Source organism: Solanum tuberosum, unplaced genomic scaffold (genome assembly GCF_000226075.1).
Source record: "Solanum tuberosum cultivar DM 1-3 516 R44 unplaced genomic scaffold, SolTub_3.0 scf00708, whole genome shotgun sequence".
Taxonomy (NCBI): Eukaryota; Viridiplantae; Streptophyta; class Magnoliopsida; order Solanales; family Solanaceae; genus Solanum; species Solanum tuberosum.
Window position 1 is genome coordinate 76,883 of NW_006239630.1, and position 22,390 is coordinate 99,272.

Sequence of the window (22,390 nt, forward strand, 5' to 3'; positions counted from 1 at the left end):
GATATTTAAACAAAGCACTAATTTTTTTTACATTGAGACAAAAATTCAAAAAATAATTTTAATAAAGTAAGTTAAAATGATTGGATTTCATAATATCATTCAAGAACATAGTCGAGGTAATGATCTGGCATAGTTATGGCTTGATACTCTTGATTTCAAGATCTTTGCCATTTGATTTTGTATTTTCCTACAAACTTTTTCCAATTCTAGCACTCTCCATTGCATACCTTGTAAATGTTCTTTGAGCTTCTCATTCTCAATTGAAAGATCCAGCTTTCCTGCGTATAACACGATCTGCTGATCTTTGTTTCCTGAATTTTCTGTTTCCACAAAACTAAAGGGAGAATCGAGCTGACTTGATTGGTTTCTTGAAGCAAGCTTTAGAGCTTCACTTGCTAAGTGATGAGAGCTTGTCCAGGAGATTTTGAAGGGAAATTTTTATTACGAGCAAGGTGGCTACAACCCTCAAATGACAGCTTCTCGTAGCTCAGCCCACTACATACTTTCATCTTTTTGACTTCAGATAACCTTCGACCGACCTGCAATATGTCATCAATGATCAATGTTTAACCAATCAGCTAAATTTTGGAACAATGCCTAAATATTTTACCATATTCTTGAACATGAACTTGTAGTGAACTTCTGTGTATGTATTAAGCATCAAAATGCAAAGAAACAAGTAATAAATTAAAGGCCTCTTAGGGAGAATCGAAAAGGCATACCTCAAGATACATAACCTTGGCATAGTATATTGCATCATACGAGTCCCTAGCAGACTCGGGAGCGATCTGACCAGGGCAAGGCACTTGGAAGGTTTTAGACATGAATGAGGAGCTACTTCGGTTATGTTCAAATCTTTCAAGCTTGTAATTTTCCTCATTCGAGTTAACTGAACACAACATGCCTCAAATCTATTAAGCTTGTATTTTCCTTATTCGAGTTAAGGGAACAAAACACACCTCTTTGCTGATGAATGATTTCAATAACCTAAGAACTAAAGTCACATCATATAAATAACTTGATCCAACCGGTGACGGGAGGAGAAGGTTATCCAAAGTCGCTTGATCCAACTGGGTGCCAATCATGCTCTCTTAAGTTGTTCCTAGAGCACTTGCTCATCTTTAAATTTAGAACATTTGAAGCATTCCAGATAAGTTTTTGAAGCAAATGCAACTCTAGCAAATAAAGCATCTCAATAACTGTGCAAACTTGAAATCCATATGTTTCATTGTTGTTGGAACAACAAGAGAGATGGAAGAACTTACCGTGGGTTAATTTCTTGCATCAAATGATTCTAGAGCGGTGTGGGTTATATATCTAGCATCGGATGATTCTAGAGCTCATGTGCTCTAGAGTTGTGGAGATTATTGCCTTTGTTCGTGTAAAATTACCATTTTGGCCTTGGTCGTCCCTTGCTTCCCTCTTCTATATAGTAGAAATTTCTATTTTGGCCACTACCAAGTAAGCGGGAGCAATTCTCTACAAAGATAAGAAGCAGAATGATCACCAATACAAGATATCAGCATTCAGAAGAGAGACAGGAAGGGGTGGGATCAGACTGTTACCTGGAGAATACCACACCACCTTATCCTATTCATGTAGATTCAATATCTTAGCTTGTCAAGATCATGAAAATAACCCCTTTCACAGTTCAAACGATGAAGTTAGGCTTGTAATGACTTCGGGAACAAGAAAGATGAGATGCAAGACCAGGTTTCACAAATGCATAACTAATCATTCGTTCTAAATGAATAGCTAATGTTCAAACATGGTATGGTCTGGGATAGGTGGCCATTAGAAAACGAAAAAGGATATGTAAATTCATCAAAGCCAATACGTATATAGTTGCAACTTGTTGCAAACTTGCAATCCCTGTAAAGGTAGGCAGAATCAGAGAGAGGGGGGGCTAATATAGCAATAATCCCCTAAAGGTAGTTGCACTCCTAACTTTGCGAATAAAGAGAGTACGTGTGGCCTTCTTGATTACTTTAGGAGATAAAAAAGATGCATCAAGTCCTACAGAACTATTCATCAACTTTTAAAGCATAGGATTGACTAATATGGGATGTTCCCCACTGATGACTTCCTAAATTACTTTTTCAGGTTTGCAGGAGATTATGCATTTGGATGATAGCATCAACAGACTATGCAACCTCACCAGAGAAAGAAGGAAAAGTTACTTTAATTAATTTTAGTATACTTGTGGCAACTGCAGCAAATGAAGTCTATAATAATAATATTAGATATTTAAGTATTATGGAGTTGTTAATATAAATATATATGAAAGACACTACTTTTTCTAATCCTAAATTTTGGACCAGACATCATAATTTTCACAACTCAATGATAGTAATCTTAGTGTCATCATGTTATTACAAATTTGCAGTTCGTAGCACATTCTAGAGTTCCTTTTTTTCTTCTTCTTTGACTTCAAACAAACTAAAATGTGATAAATCACTTCAGGATGTCGTTAGTTAATCTTAACCTATAATGATTCCACAAAAATATTACTACAGTTTAATCAATTAAGGCAGGTAAATAATCACATGTTACAATCAGATTATGAACTTACAATACTTGACAAGAAAAAGTCCCTTCATAAGGAATGATAACACAATTCTTTTCATTTACCAAAGTCTATCTACAAAAATGTAATACTTTGGAGAGAACCAACAACACAGAAACTTAGTTCTATGTCAGCCCTTTGCTTAGCGGGATTGGGACTAAAAAAAATGGTTGGATTGAGACTAAAAGAACGGTTGGGACAACAAACATCAATCTTTGAATTGGATAAATAAAGATTGATTGTAAATTTCATTATAGTTCTATAATTCAGAGTATCATTTTCAATTTTTTTTAAAAGAAAATGGGGAATCATGCTTACTGTGATGAGTTTAGTAGTCAATTCCATGTGCTTGAAAGTTCTACTATGTCTTCCCAAATCAAACTTATTTCCTATATAAAGTTGCGACATATCGACTCCATTAATCCTACCTTTCCCCCTTTATGATGATAATATGAACTTGGACCATGACATTGCTCGCTTGTACTCTCCTAATGACGACGACCTTTCTGATTTCTCAGTATTCTCTACTTTCTTAAACCAGTTAATATTATTCATAATAAATCATCATATCTTTCCATCAAATAAAAAACACTAAGTAAATACTCAAACGGTTCTACATATTCTCCTATTTATTTTTAAGAGAGAGGAGGTTGTTCAAGAACAATTCGAATGGAGAAATTAGGAACAATCTGATTAGATATTCTTTGAGAGATCGATTATAATGTTCAAAATTCCAATTTTAATAGCGTGGATTACTGAAACAGAGAGTAAGGGAACATTTATATACAAAGGATTACAGAGAGAAAAAGTTAGGAGCAAAAATGAGCACGAGAGAGAGAGAGAGAATGAATAATCGAGAAGCTCACGAGTCGGTGACAGATAGAAATAGATTGAAAGAGAATTTTTCTGACTCATGATTTAGTTATTATTATAATACATAGATTCCATTATTGGTAGTCCAAATTATGTAGGACAATGTGAGTAAACTTTCATGTTGGCTCAGCAAAATATACCGGCAAAGAATGCATCAAACACAAAAGCATATATAGGATGAAGAAATGAAAATCACAGGTTGAAGGGGAAAATGGATCAAATCTTGAGATAGTTATACTCACAAAGTTAGGTACTCTTAGTCCATCGCCTGCAATTAGTAAAATTGAAATCAAACTTGGACCCATCTAATAATATTTAGATCACACTGATTCAAATTCAATCTTAAAAATACCAAAATATGACAATAAATAGAAGTAAACATAAAATAATAATTGGTTGTACAAACACCTAGAAGGGTTCGCTTATAGTTATTCAAGTACATATACTTCCCATCCCTAATCTACCTAAAAATATATCAATTTGTTGTCACACCTATACAACCTAGATGTGTATAATATGTAGTACTAATTAATAAGCTAATTGTAATTTTTTGAAATACTATACTATCAAGACTCACCATTAAGTAGTTTGAGATCATGCCGCATGCAAAATGTTGTCCCATAATTTCTATCAATTTCATATGGTGGGCTCTTTACACACCTATGTGATTGAAGATCTAAAAATCATCCAGCTTTGCTACACAACCATAAAAAAAGAAGTAAAAGAGAGTTAGAACAAGTAATTGTCCTGAATATTCTTTAATCACCTCCATTGAATTACTACACTAACGGGTTGTTTCATGGGATTAGTTATCCTGTGGGATAACTTATTTCATCATTTTAGTACAAATAATGGGATAAATAATCCCATAACTAACTAATACCCCTAATCATATGCAAAATAAAATGGTCTTGCATTTCATCTCAAAATATTAACCTTTATACCAAAGGACCTCTAAGTTCATCTAATATTAAACACTCTCAAATTAATGCTTAGTTACATTAGTGTAGCTTAGAAAGTAACTCGTCGAGCTCCCTTCAACTTTGCGCTTTTGCGGAGTAGGCACCATCAGAGATATTGACGATTTTCCATACGTTCAAAAAAAATTTCTTCTCAAATTGTGTTAAGTTAATAAACAAAACAACTGAGTTTGTTTTTATAGAAATTTCAATAAAACTTGTAGAATCAAGTTAAATCCTAGAGCTATAAAATGAAATTGGTCTTTTCCTTTACCTCTTTTAAGATTTTCTTGTCCTCATTCATCTACTAAATAGAGAAGCTTTGTGTCTACCGGTAGGCATTTGAGACTCTAATGTTGGAACATAACAAGAAATTGGAACCTGAAAATTTGATCAACTATAATTTTATGAAGTCGAAATTGAAATTTACATACCGAATCAAAAAATAATAATATCTTCGAAATCCACCATTGTTGAAGCTTGCGTCTTAGACCAATTTGGAATTGATGTGGGTGATATGCAACAACAATAATAAAAAATAACTAAATACTTCAGCTGATTTGAGTCTGCAAAAGTAGAAGTGGTCAAGTAATTTGGGTTCATTCATGACAAATAAAACTCAAATAACTAAATAGATGAAGATCAATAGAGAAGAAAGAAGACAGTAAGAAGTAGAGTAGAGAAACAATCTGACGTTAAGACAATTTGCACAAAGATTGAGAGAGAATCATACCTTAAATTCTAAAGAAAGTTCTTGAAACTCTGTAGAGAATTGAATGAATACTTCGACAGTTTTTTTTCTCACAATCATACTCTAGAAATTTTCGGAAAAAAGAAGAAGGAGATGCTTCTAGATTCTTTATAATAAAGGAGATCCGGAATGTAATAGGAAAAAAAAAAAAAGAAACAGATGCTTCTAGATTTTCATTTTTAACATTAAATCATTGATAAGTCAATTTACTCTTTTACCCTTAAATGTAGTCTAATTTTCATAACTAACCTGGTCGTCCTCCACTTCATGTTTCTATATAATAGAAATATGTAAGGTGCTCATTTGGTCTTAGAACTTCGTTTTTACAGAATTTTTCTCAGTTCCATTCTCTACCTGCATATTCTTCTGAGTCTATTTTTAAAGTTTTCATTAATTTTATCCCTTTGTTTCCCATTAATCCTACTGCATCGTCTATTTTAATTTTAAACTTGGAACTACTGTTAGAGGCTAATTTACCTATGAAACTGACGCATATTAATAAATTATTTCCACAGTTCATTTCTTCGTAACCTTTAGTCTGAATTCCTATTTTTATGTATTTTCCAAAATCATTAGAATTTATCATGAAGTCTGGGCTGCAGTAAAAGATTCCTCCATTGTTAATCATGTCTACTTCTGTTAATCCTATTATGGATCTTTTTGATTCTGACCATCTATCATCGTATAATGTAATTAGTACTTTAGTGCCTAGGTTTTTTCTAGTTAAACCTTTAAGTCCAATTACTACCAATCCCATATGCATGAGATTCATTCGTCTTTTTTGTATTTCTTTCATAGATTCTTTACTAATTAAACTTATATTTTCACTATCGTTTTCTGATACACATAAATGTTCTTCTCTATAATGTCTGTATAAGTGTGTTGTTGAAGAAAATATTTCTATATTATATAGTACTTGTGGATTTAGTAGTCTTCATCTATTTTGTTGAAAAATTTCTATATCTTTATCCACGTCTATTATTTCATCTAATTGCTGCCTTCTACTGGGTCTGAAAATAAGAAGATCAACTTCAAGACATAGGTCAGCAGCATTTATGGTAAGAAACCATAGCGAGATAGTAAGAGGAAAAGCAAGAATGGTAATAAATAAGAGACTTAATGATAACACCAGAATGGATGGCTATAAACTACCAGACAAATTAGAATTAATATTAATAAATTGAATACAAGGAAGAAAAATATTTAGCAAGTTTGATTGTAAATCTGGATATTGGCAAGTGAAAATGCATGAAGACAACATAGAATAGACTATTTTTACCTGTCCAGAAGGAAACTTCGAATGGTTAGTAATGCCATTTGGATTAAAAACAGCCCCCCCCCCCCAATTTTCCAGCGAAAAATGGATAATATTTTTAGGGAATATAAAAGTTTTATATTAGTATATGTAGATGATATTTTAGTATTTAGCCATACTATTAGAGAACACTTAGGGCATTTACAAACAGTATTTGATAAGCGCAGATTTTTTCTTCTTTCTTTTCTTCATATTTATTTTTCTTAATTTTTAATACTGCTCCCATCCCTCTAAACTTCCATCTGTTTCTACTACTGGATAGTTTGTTTCTAGGGGGAGAGATAGGTCTGGTATATTTTTAACCATTTGTTTTAACTTTTGAACTAATTTTATATCTTCAGTATTAAAAGTCTTTTGTCCATGTGTTCATGTTTTTGAGTATAGTGGTCCTGCCACCTTTCCTAAGTCTTTTATGAAATTCCTAGCATAATTTAATATTCCAATTTTTTTTTGTAATTCTTTAGTGTTATCTAATTTATCTGGCATATCTAAAACTTTTTTGGCTATGTGTGGTTGTAATTTTATTCTTCCGTTTCCAATTTCTACTCCTAAAATTTTTATAAGACTTTTTCATAGTTCCATCTCTTTCTTACTAATAATTATTTCATTATCTACAAATAGTTTAAGACGAATTCATTATTCGTGCTAACATATTGTTTCCTAGTCTATCTTGAGAGAAACTAGCCCTTTGTCTTTCTTGGGAACTTCTATTCCTGTTTGAAAAAATGTCCATGTTTTGTCCTTTTTTGTTAATTTTGGTCTATCCTTTTGGGGGATTATTTCTGTCTTTTTTAGTTGTTCAATTAGAGCTTGTATATTGTTGCCTTGTTTTATTTTTTCTTTAGGGATTTTAATTTCTAATAAATTATCTAATTTTTTATTGATTTATGAGATTTTATCTTCTAGCTTCTTATTTAATTCTAAAAGCGCAAGGATTATTAAATTGTTTTGTTTTACTCCTATTAGGTCAGTTTTTCCTAGTGGGATATATTCAGATAAACCTTCAGGGTTGACTTGAAATTGAGCTGCTCTCTTTAGAACTTCCTGGTAAAAGGGGTCGTTCATGAAAGAGTCAATTCCTTTAGTTTAGTTAGTTCTTTCTTAATTTCTTTAATTTCAGTGTTGATTTGTACTATTGTATTATTGTTAGTTACGCTATTATTTCTTGCTGAAAGTAGTTGTATTTTTGTAGTTATTTCTAGTTGTTGTGTTTTTAGAAAATCAAAGTTACGTTCTATTATTTCTAATGATTTGTTCTGTTTATGTTGTAGGTTTTCTAAGGTTTCTACTAACTTTATCGTTTTATCGTCTTTTAACTGGATATATATATTAAGAGAACCCTAGGCCCGCCTATGTGGCACCGCCACAAATTAGGATTCCTTTTAATTTATTTTATTTTCAAAACTAGTCTTCCCCTTTCACGAAAAGTTGTGATTTTTATGAAAAATTGTGACTTTTATGAAGAGTTGTGACTTTTATGAAGAGTTGCCACTTTTATGAAAAGTTGTGACTTTTATGAAAGGTTGTGACCTTTCCGAAGGGTTGTAACTTTTCCAAAGAGTTGTAACCTTTCCGAAAAGTTGTGACTTTTATGAAGAGTTGTCACTTTAATGAAAAGTTGTGACTTTTATGAAAGGTTGTGACCTTTCCGAAGGGTTGTAACTTTCTCAAAGAGTTGTAACATTTCCGATAAGACACAATAATCATTTGTTCACACTTCTCTTTGTTGTCTATAAATAGAGGACTTTACTCTCATTTTAAAACAACGAAAATTTTCAACTTCTTCTTCTTCTGGACAATTAAATATTTGTGTACTTTGCTCCTGTTGAATGACTCATTAACACTAGTGTTTTTGTATCAATACACTGGTGAATAGAATCATTTGATCTTGAGAGGATATATTCCTTTAAACATCTACCCACTAGAGGGGAATAATTTCCTTAAGGGGACACTGTGCATTCAATGGGCTTGATTTTTTTCATTCTGTTTCATTCTATTTTTGGAGATCCTAGTATATTTTTTATGATTATTAATTTATGCTTATAATATTAATTGTTGTTTTTGAGTACATGCTTTAAATTTTGTTGTTTATGTTTATGCAAAGTTATTGTTATAATTTGTTAGTACATATTAAATAACAAACGTTAATTGAGTATTCAAACAGGTTTTCTCTACTGAAATTGTTGAAGGTACAATAAAAAAAGCCCTTACAAATCTCTAATTTCTTCATCAACAACGTCATTCCTTCACATACAAGGACACAATTTTGTGTTCTTTAGAAAATCCTCTGAGAGTTAATAACTTTGCATGCACATATTTTTGGATTTTTATGTTGTTATCTATTACTACTAAATTTTATCCGTGGATATTATTAGTACTTAAATGATTGAAAGTTGATTGAAGTGATAGTCAATTTTTTGAGGTATGTTATTTCAAAACATAGGATCTTTCTGGTTAGAATGATTTGTTATCATCATTGGATATCTCATAGTTTACTCTCTTTAATGTATGTTTTTTCTCGTTGTTTTGTTGTTTCCTTAAAATTATGTTGAATATTTTTCGTTTGGTATGTATATGATCTCACTTGGACAAAACTCTTCGTCCTTTTAATGTTTTTCTTCCTTCTCATTCGGCTCTTCTAAATATTTTTGGTGTGAGTTATGACTATTTTCGGCAAGCTTAATTTGAAGAATATGAAACAAAACCTACTCTAAATAAAAGTAATAACTTAAACTACAAAAGATATGTCTATTAACATAGATTCTTTGTCCTTCCTGTTCCAAGTCATTGCTGAACATTTGAGTTATCTAGGTTAGACTCATTTTTATTTTTTTAATGTTCGAGAATATTTCTTTAACATGAGTCTAGAATCCAACATTTTGATCTACTTGTACTTTCATAATGCAACACTTATACATACATGTTTCTGAAAAAGTCGTAAAGTTGCATTGATGAAACATCTAGAAGGACCTTCAGAGTAGCAGTTTAATGAAGAACGAATTTCTAAAAGGGTCAACAATATTATTTTGCTGTTGTTTCAAATTTATTTTTCTCCTTCTATAAATTTTGTTAGACTAACAAAGTAACAATAACGAAAAGTGGTGAACGTTTGACCTCAGACAAGTAGATTGTATCTACAAAAATTTATTTATGTTATTGTGGTGTATATTTTTTAATGATCTTAACTTATTTATAACTAATATTGATTATAGAAAACTTTTACATAATTTTTTTTTTCACAAGACGTTATTCTAACCATAAAATCATCAGATTCTATATTTTTCATGTAAAAATAAAAAGAAAAAGTGATGTTTAATCACTACATAAAAACATCACTCAATTTTAACAAGACAATTATATCATCAAACATATATTATGATAAATTATGTAAAAGATAAAAATGATTAGATATCAAGATATTTTTAATCATTAATTATATATTTATAATTCTTGAAATATGTGATAATGTCAAATCATTTAATTTCTTTTGAAATGTTCTAAAAACCTACTAAAAATTTTACTTTTTTTTTTTTTCCTGATAACCGTCGATTAGTGGAAAAATTGTTCAAAAGCTTAGAAATCGCGCGGTAAATTACCTAGTGAAATAAAGAAATGACTATAATTAATGATAAGGATAAATTAGGAAGTAAGTATAAAATTATCTAGTAATTTTATGAACTGAACAAATATTGTTAGATATCCCAAAATAATATGGTAGATTGAAGGAAGTATAAACCGGAAAAAAGGAACTGTTCGTTTTGCTGATTAATTTTCGGGCTTAAACCGAAGAAGTAATGCTTCTGAATGCTTGATTGTGTAAGCTGAAAAAAAAAAGATTCTTGGGAATTGGGTAGAAGTTGTTGAGGCTGGTGGCGTTGGTATCTGACATTGAAAATTCAATTTAGGTTTGTGGAAGATAATTATAATGGTAAGTAACAACTTTATTTTCCCCCAAAATTGATTTAAATGATTTGCATACAAAGTATATCTGAATCTTATACATTTAGGAGTGTGCAGACCAAAAAAGATGCCAAGAACTGGCCAAATCATCATCTTTCTACCGCAGGATATATTCAGAGGTATGCTGTATCAGTATCAGTCAATCTTTAAGATTCAATACTGTATTTTATTGCTTTTTGTTTTTTTAGAGTGTGCTCTTAAAATTTAAAATGGAAAGAAAAACCCCATGTTTTGCTTTTCTTATTTGGGGTGTGGGGAAGTGGAGTTACTGCACCTGAATTTGAAGGTGGGTTGTGGACTATGTTTCTCTGACTCTCCAAAAATGCGACCGCACTCGTGTTGGATTAGTATCAAACATGCAAGCATTGATATTTTTGAAAAGTTTGGGCAACATAGATTCTGGATTCTATTCTTTTCAAGTTATTGGGTTCTGAATTAATAATCCGTACATATTTAGTGGAATTTTAAGACATAGTCACATACGGGGTTTCAACCAAAGCTACTTTGGTTCGACCAAACTAGCATCCCACACTCTAGCTCCTCCCCTGGCTAATGAATTCATCTTATTAACAAAAGGATAGTTAGCCAGCCAATAGTTACATTGATGTTAAATCTTAACCATTATGTCCTTGCCCTGTCCGGTGGCTTTGTGAAGGTTTGAACTTCATTGATGAGAATGATCAGAAACAGTATAGATGAGTTTTGTACATGCTTGCCTTTCATGAAAGTTCTTTGTAATTTATGTAATATGCTTGACATTCCTCAGTTTCAAGATAAGAGATATTAAATGTGACTTCTGAACTACTATGCCAGTTGCATCATTGTCTATTCCAGACATTGATTGAATGGTGTATTCTTCGTGTGAATATGCTTTAGGCAAATATTTACTGGGATTTTCTTCTGAAATCATGTTGTATCTACAGGTAGAAGAGATAGGATGGGAGCACCTTGTTAGATTTGGGGAAGATCTGAGACTTCTCAGCTTTCACATCAAGTAAGGCCTCGTTTATCTTTAACACTATGATTGGGCTAAAATGAGGAAGGCTAGGTGTTCGTTAAATGAAAGAAGACGGTATAGATTGTTTCCCGTTTGTTAGGAATTATAAGAGGAGGGATTGTAGTGGAAGACTGTAAACTTCTGAATTGCATCTAGTGGAAGACTGGAGTTTACATTGCCGGGAAATAAACTCTCAAGCTTTTTCTGTGCGTTAGGGACAAGAAAGGAAGAGTGCACATTCTGCAGATAACTTTGGATGGATCATATCCTAACCATCCGCCTTCTATATCAGCGGTTGGCATCCTTCAAATTTCAGATACTAGAGCCTTGCACTCTTTAGGCAATTTCCTAATTTATTAACTATTCCCCAGGATGTTCCTTATCTCTTCAATTTAAAATGGTCAATAAACTCAAGACTGAAAGATGCTATCCAACAGTTTCATAAGGTAATTGCGTATTCTTCAATTTGATTTACTACTGATTATTTCATCCACCAAAGACGTGTAGTTTTACATTTGTGGATTGTGATTTTCTGCTATAATTACCATATTTTTTTCTTGCTGGATCCAGCATCTTGACAAGCTTCAGGACTTTTGGAATCTAATGGATGATATTGACCACTCTCTTTTGGTTTCTGATCTACGATATCCTCAACGTGCTTTGTCACATCGCCAACTTAATATAAGTATGTGCTTAAGGCTTATGTACATGAATGTTGTTCAGTACCCCTTTACCGCTGCAGAACTAACTGATATCCATTTTCTTTTGCTACAGGTAATGACAGCTACATCATATTGTCTATAGATGCTAATGATCCGACATCCCTACCGGAGTAAGTTTTTTTCTGAAACTCGCAGCTTTTACAAGTATTCTTATCTTTAATGAGTTTGAAATTGATATGGAGTTCTTCTAGCTGTCGCTTTCTTGGTTCCGATTCAGGGGTGGAGAGATTGAGGGCGATGTGGAGGAAAAACTGCAAAAGATGGTATTTCAACTTTTGCTTTTATGCTGGATATATTATCACGGTCCTTATCATTTCTACATTTAGATTCTAATACTGTTGTTTAACGTGCTCAAATATTGGTTTAAGTAATTTTTCTTGATTTTTCAAGCATTATCGTAGATTTCTCTGTTACATGGTGTTTTCATGCATAAAAATCAAATTCTTCTGCACTTAGTTTTTGAACATTAATCAGTAAAAAAAATTAAGGGACTTGGGGCTGGGTGTCTAAGGATATTTGAATTTCCCTTTTGATTGGTTGAGGAGGTTCAACTTGCTATACATGGAATGTTCTCTACGTTTGGCATTTTGAACCATATTCAGGAAAAAAGATTTAACAATTGGGAGATGGAGGGTGGCGGGGGGTAAGAGTTACTCAGTGTTTTCCTCTATGATTGGTGTTTTGAACATTTATCAGGAAAAAGGATTTAGGGATTGCGGACTGGTTGGTAAGGATGGTTTTAAATTTCTCTTTCGAAAGGTAGAGGAGGTTCTATTGGCTATCATGTCCTTAGGAGATCTATCCCTTAAGATGACCGAGTCGTTCTTAAGGTAAATTGATGTGCCTAGGATTTGAATTCCGACACAATCAAGCTTGTGATGTTTAACTTGTGCTGAGATTTTGTTTGTCGCTTGTTATGTCTCACCAGCTGAGATTTCTATTCTACTCACAGGATGAGAGACAAACCATTTTCTGAGAATCTTGCACACGTATTGGATATTCAACTTCATGGACCTTCAAGCATTCAGAAAACTGATCCACAAACTGAATGTGGCATTTGTTATGCACAATATCTTCCAATTGGTAATCCTACATCCGTAAGATAAACCCATAGATATTCTGTGGATATGGCATTGACTTGGTGATGTCAACCTAGATGATGAACTTGGTGATAAGAGTGGAAGTGGCACTGATTGTACATGTGAAAATAACAGCTGCAGTAGGGCCTTCCATAGTGTTTGCCTTGGAGATTGGCTGCGTTCCATCACAACAACAAGGCAGTAAGTTGAAATCTCCTATCTTGATTTTTTGATTGTGAATTGTGATGGTAAACATATCCTTAAGCTATTGTCATTCTGTTGTGCGAGTCCAGGATTGAGCTTTGTTGATCGTCTGTTAGTGTTGGCGGTAAAAGTTTTTAGTTGATATATAGCCAGGCCAAGTTGAAACTAGATTAATGTGTTGGAACGGAAAATATATTGTCGATTGTAACAGATGCTAATGAAATATCTCCAAGTATTATATCTTACCAGTTCATATACACTAAGGAGAGATTAATTAGACAAGATTTTGGTTGAACTAAGTATAGTTAAAACACACCTTGTTTTTTTAACAGTATGCATAAAAACTCTTACCTTGCTTGCATGAGCTTTCGTAGGTAAGTCATACTGTTCTATGTTACAATGATAATGTATGCATTCTTTTCACAGATGGAAGTTCTATTTTTCAATTTCTTTTTCAGTTATGCAACGACTTTGATTACCCTCTAATTAATCCAAATTGACTTCGTGTTGTACGATTAGTAAGAGAGTTAAATTTGAGAATATTTAGTGCTAATTTAGGGACAAAGAGAGGGGCTATACATTGTTTTGGTCTTTGAGCAACATATAAAGAAAATTGTAAAAAAGGAGTAAAAGTGAGAAATGTATAACTTTTGGAATGATTGAACTTTCCTTTGTGTTTGGAACTTCTTGTTATCTTTTGCTTTTGTAACCTTCAATACATTAAGGGGTCGTTTGATTGTTGGTTAGGAAGTAAATTATTCATGTATTAAAACCAGCATAGCAAGTACCATGTTTGGTGGTATTTTAGTTGCTATGTATAGAATTCAGCACATCAAATACGATGTTTGGTTACCAGTTTACAATCCCACATAACTAGCACATGTATAAGCTATGAAAGAATCTATATTTTAGGTAGGGTAGAAGATGGAATAACTAAACCCTGCATAACTCTAGCCAACTGCAAGGACGTAAATTTTTTAATTCTCTTATCACATTCATCTGCTTTGTTTGTTTTACAGGTCGTTTGATGTTCTGTTTGGCAATTGTCCATACTGTTCTGATCCAATTGCTGTCAAAACGAATACTAGAAAGTAAAGCAGTAATTCAGTCTCAGCCACATTTGCATTCCTTAGCCAGTGTATTTAGTAATGCTAGTATAAGTTATGCTTAGTAATTGTAGAATAGTCTTTGCAATGAACTAGCCAAGTGTCCTACTACACGTTAGAATTAGGCGGTCATTTGTCCTTTATAATAGCCGGATTGTACTGATGAGAACTTATCGAATATATGAAAATCTATTTCTTTCCACAGAACTTCTCTCCTTCTCCATCTCTTGTATTTCCCCTGTTATTTTCTTCACGAATTGAGTTTTCAAATAGCTCAATACATGACATTGGTATCAGACCTTTCATGTTTCTGAGAGGAATTTCATCAATGTCGGATTATGAGAAGTTTAATACTATATGGGTATCACAGAAACCCTTATATTGAGGAAAGTTTTTTTTTTCCTGAATGAATGAACCTAGTCCTTTATAATATCATGTCAGTGTATGATATATCATGTGCGTATCAAAGAGGCTTGATGAATGTTTTTTAATAGAAGGATTGATGCAAACCTCTATGATACTCTTTCAGTATATGATATACACTATATGAGTATCAGGTCTATTTGTGGAAAGTGTTTTTTTTTAATGAATGAACTTGTTCCTCTACGATGCCTTGTCGACATATGATATGTTATGTGATTATCATAAAAAATTGATGAACGTTTTAATCAAAGACTGAAGCATGCCTTTATAATGTCATATGATATGATATGATCTGGTAGATGATGTACTGGAGTCTCATATGTTTTGAACAAGAAATTTCTGATGTCGTAAGAAACTGACAGTCCTTTGTAAGTGTGGCACATACTTTTTTATTTGTTTCAAAACTATTTGTTTGAGTGTGGCCCGCCTGAATGCCAAGTGCTTTCAAGCAATTCTTCCCGCTAAAGACAAATGATTTTCTTTCGGTCCAAATAGAACAATTTAATAGGGACTTAGATGTGATCAAGGTGCTTGCAAGCTTAGGATTAACAGGTTATTGTCCGGAAGAGTTGGGTATAAGATACTACTAGAAAAGTGCAAATTACTTGGGGATTTATTTGCGGATTATATATGAGAATTTCCAGGTAACGTAGTTTCCTGCAAATTTTCCTACCAAAAAATTTTCGAAGGTAAAACTTTCCAAGGTAATTATAACCCGCAAATTTTAAAATCCCCAAATAAATTACATGGGGATTTTAAAAAGGGGAAATTGTATATAATAACAAACTATTAATTCAAATCAAATGCTATAAATATAGTTTGATTTAATTGTACCTCATAGCAAACTGTTGCTATTTCACCTCTCTCCTAGTGAATCTCGCTCGCCACTCTCGTTCTCTCCCTCGCCTCTCTCGGTTTTTATACAAACGCAAGTGTATAAAGTGCGTTTGTGTTTGTATAAAGCGAGAGAAAATTGTATATATAAATATATTTCCGTTCCCCTCTCCCAGATCTTGCTCGCCACCCTTCCAGATCTCGCTCTCTCACTTGCCTCTCTCACTTTATACAAAAAAACGCAAATTGTATAAAATGCGTTTATGTTTGTATAAAGCGAGAGAAAATTGTATATATAAATATATTTCCGTTCCCCTCTCCCAGATCTTGCTCGCCACCCTTCCAGATCTCGCTCTCTCACTTGCCTCGCCACTCTCCCAGATTTCGCTCTCTCACTCGCCTCTCTCACTTTATATAGTTGATCTTTTCGTATCTGTATACCAAAGCAGATTATACAACTGCTTTCTTTTGTATATGTATAGCGAAATATACATATTTATGTTTGCTATGGAGCGCAATTATGCAAATTTTGTTATAGTCTCTCCCCTCTCCCAGATCTCGCTCACCACTCGCCTCTCTCACTTTATACAATTGATATTTTTGTATATGTATACCAAAGCAGATTATACAACTGCTTTCTTTTGTATATGTATAGCGAAATATACATAATTATGTTTGCTATGGAGCGTAATTATGCAAACTTTGCTATAACATACAAATATGAATTTTGTGTTTGCTATATGTGAAAGTTGCTCATTTTAAAAACCGCATGTAAATTACTTACGGATTTTCTTGCAAAAATATTAAAAGTTTGCATGAAATTACTTACGAATTTTCTTTCAAAAATATTAAAATGTTCTAATTTAATTTTTTATATTTATTTTATGACTATAATACTTTTTCAGGGATTTACCACCTTTATGGCCCACTGCACCACCCACCCCATTAATTATTTTGTTCGTAATTCAATTTTCTATATTATTGATTAATTATTTATTTTGTTCGTAATTCAATTTTCTATATTATTGATTAATTATTTATTTTGTTCGTAATTCAATTTTCTATATTATTGATTAATTATTTATTTTGTTCGTAATTCAATTTTCTATATTATTGATTAATTATTTATTTTGTTCGTAATTCAATTTTCTATATTATTGATTAATTATTTATTTTGTTCGTAATTCAATTTTCTATATTATTGATTAATTATGACTATAATACTTTTTCAGGGATTTACCACCTTTATGGCCCACTGCACAACCCACCCCATTAATTATTTTGTTCGTAACTCGATTTTCTATATTATTAATTAATTCTTACTTAATTATTTTATTCAATTTTTTATATTTATTAATTTTTAATTCTTTTAATAACATTTATAGCTCATATCCGTTTACTTTTTTATATTTATTATTTTTTTAATTCTTTTAATAACATTTATAGCTCATATCCGTTTACTTTTTTATATTTATTATTTTTTTAATTCTTTTAATAACATTTATAGCTCATATCCGTTTACTTTTTTATATTTATTATTTTTTTAATTCTTTTAATAACATTTATAGATTATTTTGTTCAATTTTTTTATATTTATTAATTTTTAATTCTTTTAATAACATTTAATTCATTGCTCTCAGTTGCAAACTTAGACCAACATTTCACGTGTTTTGCAAATGGGATTTGCTTACTATAATGTCCAATATGTAGTTTCGCATAGCCGATGTGGTACAAGAGTAAATGACTATTATATTTCTACCCAGTTTTTCATCCACTATATTTAAATGTAAAAAAATATTTTTTAATTTGAAAAAAATATATATAGTTAACAGGGGACTGAATTTTACGTACAATCAACTTTAAATAACTTAATAAATATTAATGACATTGCTAGCAAAATAATAAATGGTGAAAATCATTTATATCTCTCAACTATTTTATAAAATTAATTTTTTCCTTATTTTTTAGAAGTGAATGGTCAAAATCACTCTAAAGAATTCAGATTTTTGTTAGTTTCATAACTGAAGTATCATGTTTTCGAGTTTTCCACCTAAACTATCATCAACTATTTATCAAAATACACTTCAACTATCAATTGTTCACTTTTTTTACCTAAACGATAGATCTGTTTTTAAAAGAACTAGCATACTTATATACTCATTCTTTGTCTTGAAAATTATATTATTTTTTTCATGGGTAAATTTGTTAGATGGATTTAAATAAAAAATAAAAAATGATTTTTAAAAGTTTTTTATTGATAATATAATATTAAAATAAGCATTAAATAAATTTAATTGACATATGATGAGAAGGAAATCTATTGATTAAAAATGAAAATGTAAATATTTTTCACCCTATATAAATTTTAAAAATGTAATATTGTTATTAATAATTAGGTCTATATTGTTTCTTTGAACCTTTTCTTTCACCTTATTAGAGTGAGAATATTGCATACAAATATTACTTTTTTTTAAGCCTAGTATTTATCATTAAATAGAAACTATTAATATTTCTTAAAACAACCTTAAAAGTTTACAAAAGCTTTTTAACTCAGCACAACACAATATAAAAATAATTTTCTAGTAAGAAAATCCACAAATAAATTCCCTAAAGTTTATGTAACGATCAGAACCTATACCCTGGAAGTTACACGGCGTACTTGACCCCAAAGGAGTCTCGTACAAGCCTCTTAGCATTCATAACATTCAATACATAGAAATAGTGCAGAATTTAAAAACTTTTCTTTAAATCCATACAATCAAAACTTGATTAAAACATTTGAAACACATCGAAAGTCTATTGTCTCACATGGCCATCTTAACAATATCCAAAACAAAAGTAGGGTCATGACCCTTTACAATCGAAAGTCTAACAATAGTCTTTTACATGAAAGAAAGGAAACATCTAAACACTTGTCCTCGGTCTATGAGGACATACCACTTAGCCTTGAAGGAATCTCAATCCAAGCCCTTGAACTAGAGAGAAAGCAACTCACTTGCCGGAACCTACACTTGTAATAAAAATAAGAGAAATGTGGATTAGCACACAAAATGTACTAAGTATGATGACCATGCAAAAATCATGCTTTAAAGGGACATTTTGGTTGGAAACCATGCATTATGCCACTTTTTAGAAATATCATGTACATTTGTATAAGAGACATAAAATACAAGTATAATCATCATACAAGTCATAATCATCACATTTGAACATTCACCTCAAGTAACCCTAAGCTACACTTGTGCAATGTAAGGATAGCATCCCATACTACTATCCCTACTAAGTGCCACTTTGAGGCTACCTTAGATGAACTTACCCATTCATACTTAACTTCAAGCAATACTCATGCATAAGGAACACATTCATTTCATAAGTCATGACAAGGGAAAATAACTCATAATACAACCCAAGTATAGCACGCATCATTACTTTAGACATTTAAGTCAACATTCTTCATTAGCTTCATTAAGAGTACTTTGTTTCATTAGTCATTAAGACATTAGAGAACTCACTATGACCCTCTCAAAGCCTACTCATGCAATGCATGGATAGCATCCCATACTACTACCCACACTTCATAGAACTTCTCAAGAAACCATAGTACACATCTCACATGATGGGAATAGGCATTAACCGACATAGACCATGAGAGCAAACCATGGAATCCGGTGTCGTATGGCCCCACACCATAAAAAGGTGATCTACTTGCCTAAGATAGGACCAGTAACATTTTAGCGTAGGTTGAAACCACTAGCTAATATCCTATGTGGGCACATAGTTATGGGATATGAAGATGTTCATTGGAACCTAGCCTAACATCGGGAGAGTTTCCATCTTACCATATCCACTCGGTGCTTAGCCTCCATTCCCATAGAGTATTTCATTTTCATTAACATTATTGTACTTGAGAGGGCTACCAACATTAGGCCTACCGACCCAAGTACATTACACAAGAAAGGGCCACCACCATTAGGTGTACCGATTCAAGGTATATTAAGGATAGCTCATTGACTTTCCAAGAAGGGTGCCTTCAACATTGGGCCTACCGATACAAGGTTCATCATTTCACACATGAAAAGGCTACCAACACTAGGTCTACCAATTCAAGGTTTATCATCACATTAGTTTCCAGACTCATCATGAAGGGTTACCAACACTAGGTCTACCGGTTCAAGACATAGCCTAGAATACTTCATCATTCATTTATGAAAGGAATGCCATTGGCCTATCGATTCATATTCATCAAGTCAAGACACATTTATTATACAAGAAGAGGATGCATAAGCCTACCAATTCAAGACATGATATTACATTCAAGGTCACATTCATCAATACAAGAAAAGGATACCTTAAGCCTACCAATTCAAGACCCATCAATCCACATTACATTCATTTATACAAGAATAGGATGCATAAACCTATTAATTCAAGATATAGCTTCATATTGTAGAAACCCTTCACATTCCATCATCAACATTCATAAGTGTCAAATTGAGAAATAGCCTTTCAATAATAACACAATTACATTCAAGACATGATCACATTACCTTCATTAGATTCACATTCATATACAAGACATCATGATAATAATTCAATTCCTCATACTATGCCCTTCATGGCCATGAATCTCAAATCACCAACACACCAACAATTTACTATAAATAAGGCATGGATAGTGATACAATTCAATATACTAAAGCAATTTAGACATACTCCATTCATAAGCTTTCATAATCAACAAAACCCACTTCATAAAGGCACAATTTAGGAATTGAGAGAATTCATGGGTTCATAGAGTATTTTCATCATAAATCATCAATTAAACACTAATACAATCATAATGTCATTAATAACCATTTGAAAAACATTTGAAGAAGGAACCCATTAGTTAGAGTAAAACCCTAGGTTTTTGAGAAACTTGAAAACTTTGAAAACTAACTTTGAATGGACTCTAGGGGTGGAAGCTACCCCTAGATGCAGGATCACCATACCTTGCTTGTGAATCCCCAAGAAATTTGAGGAGGAACACCTTGAATCCACAAACCCTAGCTCCCACTTCTTCTTCTTCTTTTTTGGGAACTTCTAGAGAGAGAATTTTTGAAAGGAGGAACTCTTTTGTTTTGATTTGGGTTTTGGAGAAATAAGGAGTAAAGGACTTGTTTTAAGACTAAAAATTATATATACTAGTGATATAAAACAATCAAAAACAACCCCACATATTAAATAATTAAAACGAAATTACTCAAAAGCCCTCAACTTGGGCATCCCTGTCAGGGACCACGCCCATCTAAACGGGTCGTCTAGGGCACCATGGCTCGTGGTGGTGCCTGTGGTCCCTTGACCAATGTGCCCCTCTAACTTGCCAAGCCCTCAAGGGCCTAAGGCAAGTCCACGAGACCTCCCAAGATCCGTGGTCAAGACCACGAGTCGTGGTCATGGAGGCAGTGTCAATGCTTCCATGCCTTGCCCTCTCAAGTGTCTAAGTGGTCTTCACGACCATCTATATGGACCGTCAAGGGAACCACGGCTCGTGGTGGTGCCCGTGGTCTTTGAGGCAGTACCCTCTTCAACTTTGCACAACTCCCACAAGGCCAAGGGGTCTTCACGGACCGTGGTCAAGACCACTGGTCGTGAAGGTGGTCGTGAACCTTGGCAATGCTTGGTCAAGGGTTGGGCAGCCTTGGCTTTTGGCTAGGCTTTGCCCCCCTTGCCTTGGCACATGCCCTTGCAACCCCATACCAAACCTAAAAAGGGTCCTTCAACTATGGAGTCTAACACGTACGTTGACCCTCACGATTAAGCTCTAGTTCAACCTATCATTTTTCGAATCGTTACAATTAGTACTAACTTAAATATCTAGAACCAACATCTCAAGTATTTTTCAAGTAATAAAATTCTCATATAAATTTTCAAGAAACTCTTTTAAGCTAAATTCACCATAAAAGGGATCCCACAGTAATTTCCTATTTAATAAAATTATCAAGTAAATTTTCAAGAAAAATTTCTATCTAACTAAGCAATAAAATGATTCTCATGTAATTTTTTAGGTAATGTAATACTTAGTTTAATCCCTAGAAATAGATTTCCAACTAAATTCGCAGAATTAAATTCTTTAACTAAATCCACAGGTAAGAAAATCTCCATGTAAATCCCCATAAAACTATCCCTAACTAAATCCCCAAGTAGTTTTACCTCGAAATTGTCCTGCGAATCAATGAAGGAATTTATTTTATTCATTTACATGCGGATTTATTTATGAAAATATTATTTGCAGATAAATTTTCCATATAATTCCCTAGGTAATATTTTTGCGGAAAATGGCGGCAAATTTAGCTGCGGACAATTTTGGAAAATTTGTTTTTGGAGATAATATATATTAGAATTTAGGAATGGGCTGAATTTTTTAGTATACAAATTAAGAATCATATTTACACCAAAATAGCAATACTTTTTTTTTCATTCATATAGCAATATTATATCATATTTTCCCATAAAATCCGCAAGAAAAATCTGCTGACGAAATCCCCAAGTAAATTCCCTAGATAATTCACAGTTTTCTTGTAGTAAGTGTTGACACCCAATTTTGACCCTCCACAATATA

The 22,390-nt window shown here is 32.6% G+C and overlaps 2 protein-coding genes across 13 annotated transcripts; one reads left to right on the forward strand and one right to left on the reverse strand.

Annotated features, from left to right (window-relative positions):
• Positions 1-332: 332 nt before the first annotated feature.
• Positions 333-5,394, reverse strand: LOC102600802 (BTB/POZ domain-containing protein At3g22104-like). 12 transcript variants are annotated; one of them, XR_001472417.1, is made up of 7 exons: positions 5,132-5,394; positions 4,867-4,964; positions 4,673-4,779; positions 4,017-4,135; positions 1,566-3,707; positions 1,266-1,479; positions 1,083-1,175 (listed from the first exon to the last, which is right to left on the reverse strand). XR_001472417.1 is itself a non-coding variant. In XM_015305206.1 (2 exons), exons 1-2 carry the CDS (start codon positions 822-824, stop codon positions 396-398), a joined length of 246 nt encoding a protein of 81 aa, XP_015160692.1. In that variant the 5' UTR covers positions 825-894; the 3' UTR covers positions 333-395. The 12 variants fall into 12 exon arrangements, 1 of the variants encoding a protein (XP_015160692.1); XR_001472416.1 differs by having other exon boundaries at positions 4,673-4,748; positions 4,833-4,964; XR_001472415.1 differs by having other exon boundaries at positions 1,566-1,641; positions 3,682-3,707; positions 4,673-4,964.
• A 4,821-nt stretch (positions 5,395-10,215) lies between these two features.
• LOC102601597 (E3 ubiquitin-protein ligase FANCL) lies at positions 10,216-14,747 on the forward strand. Its single transcript, XM_006366986.2, has 11 exons — positions 10,216-10,392; positions 10,472-10,543; positions 11,348-11,418; positions 11,637-11,715; positions 11,793-11,867; positions 11,992-12,106; positions 12,196-12,253; positions 12,335-12,406; positions 13,096-13,226; positions 13,300-13,423; positions 14,446-14,747. Exons 1-11 carry the CDS (start codon positions 10,390-10,392, stop codon positions 14,519-14,521), a joined length of 876 nt encoding a protein of 291 aa, XP_006367048.1. The 5' UTR covers positions 10,216-10,389; the 3' UTR covers positions 14,522-14,747.
• Positions 14,748-22,390: the final 7,643 nt, after the last annotated feature.